This window comes from Nerophis ophidion, linkage group LG08 (assembly GCF_033978795.1).
Source record: "Nerophis ophidion isolate RoL-2023_Sa linkage group LG08, RoL_Noph_v1.0, whole genome shotgun sequence".
NCBI classification, from domain to species: domain Eukaryota; kingdom Metazoa; phylum Chordata; class Actinopteri; order Syngnathiformes; family Syngnathidae; genus Nerophis; species Nerophis ophidion.
In genome coordinates, this window is record NC_084618.1 from 15,215,829 (window position 1) to 15,229,091 (window position 13,263).

Consider the following 13,263-nt stretch of genomic DNA (forward strand, 5'->3'; position numbering starts at 1 on the left):
TGTCATTTAAGTGACGTCTTGGTGAAGATTGATGATCACTAATTTTTAGGTCTATTTTTTTTTAAAGCCTGGCTGGAGATCGACTGACACCCCCCCCGCGGTCGACTGGTAGCTCGCGATCGGCGTAATGGGCACCCCTGGCTTAAGTAATGTTAAAGTAGTAAAGGTTTTTAAAAGAAAAATGGTAAAATGGAATTTCCTAAAAAACGGGAAATTTCCAAGTTCTTAAGCCAACTTTTTTTTTTTTTTTTTTGTTCTTACTTAGAGGGATGTTTTGACGATGGAACGGTTGAAATGGGTTGAAAAATGTGAAAGGAGTCATCGCTCTAAAAAGGTTGGAAATAAGGTTAGAAAAAAACAGGAATTCCTGGAAATTTGTTGAACGTGGAAAAGTGGTTGTTTGAATTTCCAGGATGAGTTGAATGTGTTGAAGGTGGGATGGTTTGAATCGGTGTGCGATTTGTGGAAGTTTAAAAAATGGACAATTAATTTTGAATGGGAAAAATGTCACTAAAGACTGGGAATTCTAGGAAATCCTGGAATTCTTTTTTTGATCATTATTGAAGGAGAGCACACAAGTCCTGAACAGGCTGAATATTTTGAAGTTGGAATGGTTTGAACAGGATAAAAATGTGGGCTGTTGTGGAACTTTGGAAAATGGCACATTCATTTCAATAGGAATTATATGGAAATTTGGGAATTTTCGGAAAAGCATGTATTTTTCGGAAAATTTTAAAAGACTTGAATGTTCTGACAATGGTTGGTGTTGGAATTTTTGTAATCGGTCGAGAAATGTTCAAGTAATAATATATTTGAGAAATTAAAAATATAATTACTAAGGAATTCCAGGAATTTCTGGGAAAACGTGAATGTTTCCAGTTCAAAAAACAACTTTAATTTTTGTCCTGATTAAGAGGAATGATTTAAAAGTGGAACGGTTGAGGTGGGTTGAAAAATGTGGAAGGAGTAGTTGACAGAAAAAAGGGTCAAAAAAGGGTTTGAAAAAAAGTGAATTCCTGGAAATGTTTTGAACTTGGGAAAAATAATAGCTTGAATTTCCAGGATGGTGGAATGTGGTGAAGGTGGAATGGTTTGAATAGGTTGAAACATGTGGAAATGGTGGAAGTTTGAAAAATGGCCAATTCATGTTGAATGGGAAAAAAAGTGTGGGAAAACCTGGAATTCCGGAAAATCTGGGAATTTTTGGAATTTGTCAAGGGAAACCCTGAAATAGGCCGAAAAGTTTGAAGTGGGAACGCTTTGAATCGCATAAAAAAATGTGGGAGTTGTGAAACTCAAGAAATTATGAAGTAGTAACAAATTTAATTGAGAAATTAGAAATATAATTAAGGAATTCCAGGAATTTCGGGAAAACCGGGAATTTTTCCACTTCAAAAAACAACTGTTTTTTGTCCTGATTAACAGGAATGATTAAAAAGTGGAACAGTTGAGGTGGGTTGAAAAATGTGGAAGGAGCAGTCGACAGAAAAAAGGGTCAAAAAAGGGTTTTAAAAAAAGTGAATTCCTGGAAATTTTTACAACTTGTAGAAATTATAGTTTGAATGTCCAGGATGGTGGAATGGTTTGAATAGGTTGAAAATGTGGACATTTGAAAAAAGGCCAATTCATGTTGAATGGGAAAAAATGTGTGGGAAAACCTGGAATTCTGGGAAATCTGGGAATTTTTGGAATTTGTCAAGGGAAACCCTGAAATTCCCGAATACGCCAAAAAGTTTGAAGTGGGAACGCTTTGAATCGCATAAAAAAATGTGGGAGTTGTGAAACTTTGAAAAATGTCACGATCATTTCAATGGGAATATCCGGAAAAGCTGTAATTTTTCGGAAAATGTTAAAAGACTTGAATGTTCTGAATGAGTTGCTGTTGGAATTTTTCAAATCGGTCAAGAAATTATGAAGTAGTAACAAATTTGAGAAATTAAAAATATAATTATTAAGGAATTCCAGGAATTTCGGGATAACCCGGAATTTTTCCACTTCGAAAAACAACTGTTTTTTGTCCTGATTAAGAGGAATGATTAAAAAGTGGAACAGTTGAGGTGGGTTGAAAAATGTGGAAGGAGCAGTCGACAGAAAAAAGGGTATAAAAGGATTTTAAAAAAAGTGAATTCCTGGAAATTTTTACAACTTCTAAAAATGATAGTTTGAATGTCCAGGATGGTGGAATGTGTTGAAGGTGGAATGGTTTGAATAGGTTGAAAATGTGGACATTTGAAAAAAGGCCAATTCATGTTGAATGGGAAAAAACGTGTGGGAAAACCTGGAATTCTGGGAAATCTGGGAATTTTTAGAATTTGTCGAGACAAAGGCAGTGATTCCCGAATAGGCTGAACAGTTTGAAGTTGTAACGCTTTGAATGGGGTAAAAAATGTGAGAGGGAGAGTGTGTCAAAATGTGTAGAAGAAGAATAAATATATGAATGTATTTAGCTTTGGAACATTCACACATTAAGGACCAGACTGTGGACTGTGGAATGTGGACTGTGGACTCCACGCACTCGGTTGCTGTGGTCGCTGACTTTGATGATGAGGTCGTTCTTGCGCAGGTCCCACACGGCCGCGCGGCCGCTGGGACTTGCGGAGGCCAGGATGTGCTGCACCTGCTTGTTCCACGCCACGCAGCTGATGTCCTCCACGGGCTGCCACACATTTGAAAAAATAATAACACATTTTAGAACAAAAACTGACATTGATTTAATTGTACCATGGGCAATAACGTATGTCGAAAAATTAAATAAACAAATGTTAAAAAAATATATATATATACAATTAGACAAATACAAAAAAATGGCAATAAAATAATATAATTTAAAATTTAGATAATTTCCTTATTCCCTTTTATTATAAAATGTAAGTAATAGGGGTGACAAAAACAACAACAATCGCAAATCTTATTTGTAACCATTTTGAATGTATTTCATAAATAAAATCCTGTGTGTGATATTTATACATATATAAATATATATATATACTGTACACACACACACACACACACATCTATACATATATAGACACGCACATACATATACACATAATATATAGATATACATGCATATAAATATACGTGTGTGTATATATATATATATATATATACATACATATACACATATGTATTTGTATACATATACGTGTGTGTGTATATATACACTATATATATATATATATATACAGACATACATATATATAAACATACATATATAAACTACACACTACTGTGTGTGTGTGTGTATATATATATATATATATATATATATATATATATATATATATATATATATATATATATATATATATATATATATATATACATATATATACATATATATTCGTATACATATACGTGAGTTTGTGTATACATACATATACACACACATATATAGATATACATGCATATAAATATACATATATGTGTGTGTGTGTGTGTGTGTATATATATATATATATATATATATATATATACATAAATATACATAAATATACACATATGTATTTGTAGTATTTGTATACATATACGTGTGTGTGTATATACACACACTATATATATATATTTATATACATATATACAGACATACATATATATACATATATAAACATACATATATAAACTACACACTACTGTGTGTGTGTGTGTATATATATATATATATACATATATATATATATACATATATATTTGTATACATATACGTGTGTTTGTGTATACATACATATACACACACATACATATACATACATATATACAGACATACATATATATATATATACATATACATACAAATATACATATAAAAAACATACATATATATATATACATATATATTATATACATATACGTGTGTGTGTGTGTATATATACACACACAAATACCTATACATATATATATATACACATATACATATAAAAACATATATATATATATATATATATATATATATATATACATACATATATAAATATACATACATAAATGTGTGTGTATATATACTGTATGTACATAATTATTTATATACCCATACGTGTGTGTGTGTATATATATACACATGTATATAATAAAAAAAGAGTATATCAGTAAAAACCAGCGATGACTGGAGACACGACGACTGCTATGTGAAAAAACGAGGTAAAAACATGCACCTGAGTTTTGGGCCCAGGTGTCATGGGGGAGGTGAAGTTGTTGATATCCCAGATGTAGATCTCAGACTCGTTCCCAGCGGAGGCAAAGAGGTTGGCCTGCACCACAGAGGAAGAAGAAGAGCGTGAGAGGTGGGGAAAAGGTCGCCAACACAAGATGCCCACCTGACCTGGAATGGGTTGACGTCCAGAGCCCTGACCGGGCCCGTGTGCCTGTCGCTCTCGGCCACCACCACCTCGCTCTCCCCGGCCACCACCTTGGCGGCGTCGTAGAGGATCACGTTGCCGTTCTCCCCCCCGGCGATGACCACGCCCGCCGGGTGCCCTTGGGAGTCTGTTCCGAAGGAAGCCCACACCAGCTTGTGGTACCTTCAGAGACAGAGGTCTTTGATGAGCATTCCTCAACGACTTATTTGGAACATCCCACAGGTCAACGGGCTAATTGGGAACAGGTGGGTGCCATCATTGGCTATAAAAGCAGCTTCCATGAAATGCTCACTCATTCACAAACAAGGACGGGGCGAGGGGTCACCACTTCGTCAACAAATGCCCGAGCAAATTGTTTAAGAATAACATTTCGCAAGCAGCTATTGCAAGGAATTTAGGGATTTCACCATCTCCGCTCCGTAATATCATCAAAAGGTTCAGAGAATCTGCAGAAATCCCTGCATGTATGCGGCAAGGCTGAAAACTAATATTGAATGCCTGGGATCTTTGATCCATCAGGCAGTACTGCATCAAAAAGCAACATCAGCGTGTATAGGATATCACCACATGGGCTCAGGAACACTGCAGAAAACCACTGTCAGTGACTACAGTTGGTCGCTATATCTGAAAGTGCAAGTTAGAGGCCTACTGAAACCCACTTATTACCGACGATGCAGTCTGATAGTTTATATATCAATGATGAAATATTAACATTGCAACACATGCCAATACGGCCTTTTTAGTTTAGTAAATAGCAATTTTAAATTTCCCGAGAAGTGCCGTGTTGAAAACGTCGCGGTATGATGACGCATGCGTTTGACGTCACCGGTTGTAGCGGACATTATTTTCCAGCCCGATCCAAGCTATAAGTAATCTGCTTTAATCGCATAATCACACAGTATTTTGGACATCTGTGTTGCTCAATCTTTTGCAATTTGTTCAATTAATAACGGAGAAGTCAAAGTAGAAAGATGGAGGTGGGAAGCTTTAAGCCTTTAGCCACAAAAACACAGCCGGTGTTTCCGTGTTTAAAATTCCCGAAGATGAAGCTTTACTATGGATGAGAGCGGTCAAGTGAACATGGATCCCGACTACATGTCAACCTGCAGTTTTCGGTGAGAAAATTGTGGTAATAAGTCGCCTCTTATCGGAACATCAGCGGAACCTGCGTCCTCCTGCAGCTGCCGTGACGTCCCTCAGAGACTCTGGCGTCAACACACCCGTGGCCACACCCCTCCGACTTCAGGTACTATTTAATCCCTCTAAAACACTAGCAACACAATAGCAGATAAGGGATTTTCCAGAATTACCCTAGTAAATGTGTCTAGAAACATCTGAATTGCTCTCACTGCCCTCGCCTTTTTTTTTTTTCTAGTCCTTCACTCTAAATTTCCTTATCCAGAAATCTTTCATCCTTGCTCAAATTAATGAGGAAATTGTTGCTTTCTCGGTCCGAATCGCTCTCGCTGCTGGTGGCCATGATTGTAAACAACGTTCAGATGTGAGGAGCTCCACAACCCGTGACGTCACGCGCACATCGTCTGCTACTTCCGGTACAGGCAAGGCTTTTTTATTAGTGACCAAAAGTTGCGAACTTTATCGTCGATGTTCTCTACTAAATCCTTTCAGCAAATATATGGTAATATCACAAAAATATCAAGTATGATACATAGAATGGACCTGCTATCCCCGTTTAAATAAGAACATCTCATTTCAGTAGGCCTTTAATGCAATAGGTCAAAATGACATCATTACCCAGGATGCCTTTCTGTGAAAGTGTCGTTTATTTTACACTAATTAAATGTGTTGTTTCCTCCAACAAACATATATGAGCTTTTTAAGGTTATTTTCTGGGCGAAACAAAGGCAACCGTGAGTGAGACCGGTGGGAAGGGTACTGTGGGGAGGCGAGCAGACGGTCCAACAGATGGCGGCGAGGAGGCGGGGATGGCGAGCGAGCGGCGAGAGAACAAACAACAGCGCATGCAACGAGGAAGAGAGCGAGAGCAAGAGACGGACAGAACCGACGTGGACGGCTGAAAATCTACACGGAGGAGCGAGCAGTGAGAGCGCAGACGGCTGAAAAGCAACCCGCAAAAGACTTGTCTCATTTGGATAAATAAAGAATTCTACACCTGCGAGGAAATGTCTGTGCTTGGTGGTTCATGGAACTTGCACGAGTCTGTCACAGGTACCAATGGTGTTGTCCAATATTTTGGAAAATCATCGTTTTGATTAAAAAAAAATAATAATAATTTCCGTACCTGTGAGAGGAAGAAAAGCTGCCACATGACTTCATATCCAGCGACGGGTCGGACAGGTCCAACTCGAAGATCTCCAAGGAGGCGCTGGTGCTGAAAGAGGCGTCCAGCTGCTGGGCGGACGTACCTGAGGTTCAACGCGTCACGTTATTTGTGTGCCGCAGGACGGCCGTGGGCGTGCCGCGCTCATACCTGTTGCCAGGTAGATGGGGTGGTGCTGCGCCGGGCTCCAGCTTTGGATGGCCGTGCGATTGATCTCCTTCAGTTTCATCCTGCGAGAGACAACTGCTTTTCACTCACTTCATTTTCACGCAGTTTTTAGCGCTTCCATAACAAATCTACTGACAGATATGAGTAAGAACTTCACACTATTTTATATTAGAAATGGCAATAGCGGAGGATGAATGTCACACAAAAAGAAGATAGCGAAAAAGAAGAAGCTTATCGACTACGGTGTCGACGCGGACTACAACGGCGGATACGCGCAAATTTATAAGGATCACAAATACGCATCAGCAGATACCAGAAGGTAAGAAAAGTTGCTTTTGCATAATATTTCTGCTAATGAGTGCCGTTTTGCAGTCCTTATACACACAATAATAATACTCCTATGCAGAAGCACAGTACGTCTGACTATGGTAGCTGTAATGCTTCCACAATCCATCAAGCGGTGAGGCTTCATAGCTTACCAAAGTCCGACTAAAACATTTTTAAAGACTTTTAAGTGCCGTGTGTAATGTTCTATATCATCAATGGAACATATAACATGTTGGTGTTGTTTACTGGCGTCATCTTGCAGTCTACACGTATCTCTTATGTGTGACTGCCATCTACTGTTCACTATCATCATGACACCATGTACCAAATAAAATAGCTTAGAGGTCGGTAAGCACCACCAGAATTATTAAGTACAGTAGACGCACCAGGTTATGAGGCGCACTTTTAATTTTTTAAGAAAATGAAAGGATTTCAAGTGCACCTTATAGTCCGAAAAATATTGCACACTGCTATTCTTTTGTGCCATTACAATTCTTCGGAAATACTTTTCCTGTTTTACATTAAGTTTTGGGAAATTTGGTGGGGGAGGGGGGGCTATTTGACGACACTAATCAGAAAATGTATTCCGAAGCAGTGTTTCTTAACCATAGGGCCGTCAAAAGTGTCTGTTTCTCATCCGTGGTCCGTAGCGGTACTCAGTTGCAATGCACTTTTCCAACACTTGTGGCAGTAATGACAGAGTAAAACAGGGGTGTCAAAGTCGTTTTTAGTGGGGGTCCCATTGTAGTTGTAGCTGCCCTCAGGAGGGCCACTTGCAACGGTAAATATTCATAAATATAAATGTATAATGGCCTCGTTTGCATAGGTTTATCATCATTTAACAACAATTTGATGGATAACTTGCTTTAAAAGTGTAAGTCAAGGTGACAAGCAGATTATATAAAAAAAAATGCTAGGAGTATTTTATTGCATGATAGATGATAATAAAGTTTACGAGATACAAGGTGCTCCAAATAAATTGACTCACATTTAAATCGCAATTTTCATTTATTCTGCTTCTAAATCAATTCCAATTTTTTTAAGAATCAATTAATTTTCTATTTATTTTTTGACCAATTATTCTTTTTTCAAAGCATCTTTTTTTGGATTAAAACATTAAATATTGTTGCTCACATTGTTATTGACACTGTTGTTATGCAAAGTTTAGTTGTTCCTTTTTTAGTATGATATTTTTATGTTTTCTCAATAATTTTGTACATTTCTACCCGCAGTATTTTAAGGCTTGGAGTTTGGTTTGCTCTTTTTTCTTTAATTAGATTAACATTCTGGGATAAATATAGTATAATTATTATTATATATAAAACTATATTTATACAGAGCTTTTCCCTATGTAAAGCGATTTGAGTCAATAGAGAAAAGCGATATTAAAATATAATTCACTTCACTAAATAGTGTTACAAATTAAGAACAGGAAGTAAACAAATGTGTTCAATTGTAATAAAGTGGAAAAGGAGTAAAAAGAAATCGAGCTTATTCATTCCTTCCCCTTTTCCACTTCAAAACAATTGAACACTTTTGTTTACTTCCTGTTCTTAATTTGTAACACCATTTAGTGAAGTGAATTATATTTATATAGCGCTTTTCTCTAGTGACTCATAGCGCTTTACATAGTTAAACCCAATGTCTAAGGGGTAGGAATAAATAAGCCCGATTTCTTCCTACTCCTTTTCCACTTCATAACAATTGAGCACATTTGTTTACTTCCTGTTCTTAATTTGTAACACCATTTAGGGAAGTGAATTATATTTATATAGCGCTTTTCTCTAGTGACTTAAACCACTTTACATAGTGAAACCCAATGTCCAAGGTGTAGGAATAAATAAGCGCGATTTCTTGCTACTCCTTTTCCACTTCATAACAATTGAACACGTTTGTTTACTTCCTGTTCTTAATTTGTAACACCATTTAGGGAAGGGAATTATATTTATATAGCGCTTTTCTCTAGTGCCTCAAAGCGCTTTACATAGTGAAACCCGATATCTAAGTTACCTTTAAAGCAGTGGAAAAGGAGTAGGGAGAAATCGAGCGTGTTCATTCCTTAACCTTAGGTATAGGGTTTCACTATGTAAAGCGCTTTGAGTCACTAGAGAAAAGCGCTATATAAATATAATTTCCTTCACTAAATGGTGCTACAAATTAAGAACAGGAAGTCAACAAATGTGTTCAATTGTTATGAAGTGGAAAAGGAGTAGGAATAAATAAGCTCGATTTCTTGATACTCCTTTTCCACTGCTTTAAATGTAACTTAGATTTTGGGTTTTACTATGTAAAGCGCTTTGAGTCACTAGAGAAAAGCGCTATACAAATATAATTCACTTTACTAAGTGGTGTTACAAATTAAGAACAGGAAGTCAACAAATGTGTGCAATTGTTATGAAGTAGAAAAGGAGTAGGAAGAAATCGAGACTATTTAACTCTTCCCCTTTTCCACTTCATAACAATTGAACACATTTGTTTACTTCCTGTTCTTAATTTGTAACACCATCTAGGGAAGTGAATTATATTTATATAGCGCTTTTCTCTAGTGCCTCAAAGCGCTTTACATAGTGAAACCCGATATCTAAGTTACCTTTAAAGCAGTGGAAAAGGAGTAGGGAGAAATCGAGCGTATTCATTCCTACCCCTTAGGTATAGGGTTTCACTATGTAAAGCGCTTTGAGTCACTAGAGAAAAGCGCTATATAAATATAATTCACTTCACTAAATGGTGCTACGAATTAAGAACAGGAAGTCACCAAATGTGTTCAATTGTTATGAAGTGAAAAACGAGTAGGAATAAATAAGCTCGATTTCTTGATACTCCTTTTCCACTGCTTTAAATGTAACTTAGATTTCGGGTTTTACTATGTAAAGCGCTTTGAGTCACTAGAGAAAAGCGCTATACAAATATAATTCACTTTACTAAGTGGTGTTACAAATTAAGAACAGGAAGTCAACAAATGTGTGCAATTGTTATGAAGTGGAAAAGGAGTAGGAAGAAATCGAGATTATTTAACCCTCCCCCTTTGCCACTTCATAACAATTGAGCACTTTTGTTTACTTCCTGTTCTCAATTTGTAACACCATTTAGTGAAGTGAATTATATTTATATAGCGCTTTTCTCTAGTGACTCATAGCGCTTTACATAGTGAAACCCAATGTCTAAGGGGTAGGAATAAATAAGCTCGATTTCTTCCTACTCCTTTTCCACTTAATAACAATTGAGCACATTTGTTTACTTCCTGTTCTTAATTTGTAACACCATTTAGGGAAGTGAATTGTATTTATATAGCGCTTTTCTCTAGTGACTTAAACCGCTTTACATAGTGAAACCCAATGTCTAAGGTGTAGGAATAAATAAGCGCGATTTCTTGCTACTCCTTTTCCACTTAATAACAATTGAACACATTTGTTTAATTCCTGTTCTTAATTTGTAACACAATTTAGGGAAGTGAATTATATTTATATAGCGCTTTTCTCTAGTGCCTCAAAGTGCTTTACACAGTGAAACCCGATATCTAAGTTACCTTTAAAGCAGTGGAAAAGGAGTAGGGAGAAATCGAGCGTATTCATTCCTACCCCTTAGGTATAGGGTTTCACTATGTAAAGCGCTTTGAGTCACTAGAGAAAAGCGCTATATAAATATAATTTCCTTCACTAAATGGTGCTACAAATTAAGAACAGGAAGTCACCAAATGTGTTCAATGGTTATGAAGTGGAAAAGGAGTAGGAATAAATAAGCTCGATTTCCTGATACTCCTTTTCCACTGCTTTAAATGTAACTTAGATTTCGGGTTTCACTATGTGAAGCGCTTTGAGTCACTAGAGAAAAGCGCTATACAAATATAATTCACTTTACTAAGTGGTGTTACAAATTAAGAAGAGGAAGTCAACAAATGTGTGCAATTGTTATGAAGTGGAAAAGGAGTAGGAAGAAATCGAGATTATTTAACCCTTCCCCTTTTCCACTTCATAACAATTGAGCACATTTGTTTACGTCCTGTTCTTAATTTGTAACACCATTTAGGGAAGTGAATTATATTTATATAGCGCTTTTCTCTAGTGACTTAAACCGCTTTACATAGTGAAACCCAATGTCTAAGGTGTAGGAATAAATAAGCGCGATTTCTTGCTACTCCTTTTCCACTTCATAACAATTGAACACATTTGTTTACTTCCTGTTCTTAATTTGTAACACCATTTAGGGAAGTGAATTATATTTATATAGCGCTTTTCTCTAGTGACTCAAAGCGCTTTACATAGTGAAACCCGATATCTAAGTTACCTTTAAAGCAGTGGAAAAGGAGTAGGGAGAAATCGAGCGTATTCATTCCTACACCTTAGGTATAGGGTTTCACTATGTAAAGCGCTTTGAGTCACTAGAGAAAAGCGCTATATAAATATAATTCACTTCACTAAATGGTGCTACAAATTAAGAACAGGAAGTCACCAAATGTGTTCAATTGTTATGAAGTGGAAAAGGAGTAGGAATAAATAAGCTCGATTTCTTGATACTCGTTTTCCACTGCTTTAAATGTAACTTAGATTTCGGGTTTCACTATGTGAAGCGCTTTGAGTCACTAGAGAAAAGCGCTATACAAATATGATTCACTTTACTAAGTGGTGTTACAAATTAAGAACAGGAAGTCAACAAATGTGTGCAATTGTTATGAAGTGGAAAAGGAGTAGGAAGAAATCGAGATTATTTAACCCTTCCCCTTTTCCACTTCATAACAATTGAGCACATTTGTTTACTTCCTGTTCTTAATTTGTAACACCATTTAGGGAAGTGAATTATATTTATATAGCGCTTTTCTCTAGTGACTTAAACCGCTTTACATAGTGAAACCCAATGTCTAAGGTGTAGGAATAAATAAGCGCGATTTCTTGCTACTCCTTTTCCACTTCATAACAATTGAACACATTTGTTTACTTCCTGTTCTTAATTTGTAACACCATTTAGGGAAGTGAATTATATTTATATAGCGCTTTTCTCTAGTGCCTCAAAGTGCTTTACATAGTGAAACCCAATATTTAAGTTACATTTAAAGCAGTGTGGGTGGCACCGGGCTAAGATTCTTGCTCAAGGACACAACGGCAGTGACTAGGATTGAAGAAGCGGGGATCGAACCTGGAACCCTTTAAATCAACAAATGATAAATACAAGAGATTTCATTAATAAATTGTTAGGTCAGTTATTACCAGTCTGAAAAGGAGTAGGGGGAAAAAAATCGAGCTTTTATTTCTTCCTACTCCTTTTCAGACATGTTATGAGAAAATGAAAATATGTCAGGGCAATAAAAGGAAAGTTTAATAAAAAATAAAAGCTAGCATGCAGCAGGATAGCACGTAGCATCCAGCTAACAGCTGATCATGTACATCAAAGTGCACAGCGGTGCCAAGTGACGTCATAAATAAAAATCACACTTAATTACTGGGGGCGACAATAATGACGTGTTAATTATTGATTGACAGTTCGTCAAAGACAGTATTAATACATCCTATGTAGCTTAGCTTATTGATGCCTACCTTGCTCGTCCTGACACATACACGCACACACTGGATACAAAACAATATATTTAAAAAATAAAAAAAGCAGAAATCCTTCTTTTCGACGAGTAAGGGGGTAAAAAAGCGGGCAAATAAGGATGGAAGTAACACCACCGGCCCACCCGGCACTGACTGACACTTTCCACGTCCCCACTGGGCTCCAGCAACGTGGCACTCGGCGGCGGCGCAGGCCTCCACCCACGAAGAAGAACCACTTCCGGTACAAAGTCCTTCTCGCTAGCATAACATGCTATACGTGGCTGCGGCCATAGACACATTATAGGCAGACGCAGCATTGGCTGCTGTGACGCGAGAAATCGGGCCGCCATCTTGAAGTGGTGATGAGGAGCCTAAACCAGTGTTTTTCAACCTTTTTCGAGCCCAAGCACATTTTTTTCATGAAAAAAAAAAATACGGAGGCACACCACTAGTATAAAAGGTTAAAAAATTTAAGCCTTTAGTTCCTGTCCATCCATCCATCCATCATCTTCCGCTTATCCGAGGTCGGGTCGCGGGGGCAACAGCCTAAGCAGGGAAACCCAGACTTCCCTCTCCCCAGCCA

General features: G+C 37.1%; 1 protein-coding gene across 3 annotated transcripts in view; it reads right to left on the bottom strand.

Annotated features, from left to right (window-relative positions):
• Positions 1–12,893, bottom strand: part of sec31a (SEC31 homolog A, COPII coat complex component) — a 62,533-nt gene extending 49,640 nt beyond the window's left edge. For all 3 annotated transcript variants that reach the window (XM_061907811.1, XM_061907812.1, XM_061907810.1), the window contains exons 1-6: positions 12,681–12,893; positions 6,808–6,887; positions 6,619–6,742; positions 4,319–4,517; positions 4,152–4,247; positions 2,516–2,656 (exon numbers count right to left, since the gene is read on the bottom strand). In XM_061907811.1, coding sequence (XP_061763795.1) covers positions 2,516–2,656; positions 4,152–4,247; positions 4,319–4,517; positions 6,619–6,742; positions 6,808–6,886 — 639 coding nt within the window. In that variant the 5' untranslated portion in view covers position 6,887; positions 12,681–12,893. The remainder of the gene's footprint in view (positions 1–2,515; positions 2,657–4,151; positions 4,248–4,318; positions 4,518–6,618; positions 6,743–6,807; positions 6,888–12,680) is intronic.
• Between the last annotated feature and the right edge of the window lie 370 nt (positions 12,894–13,263).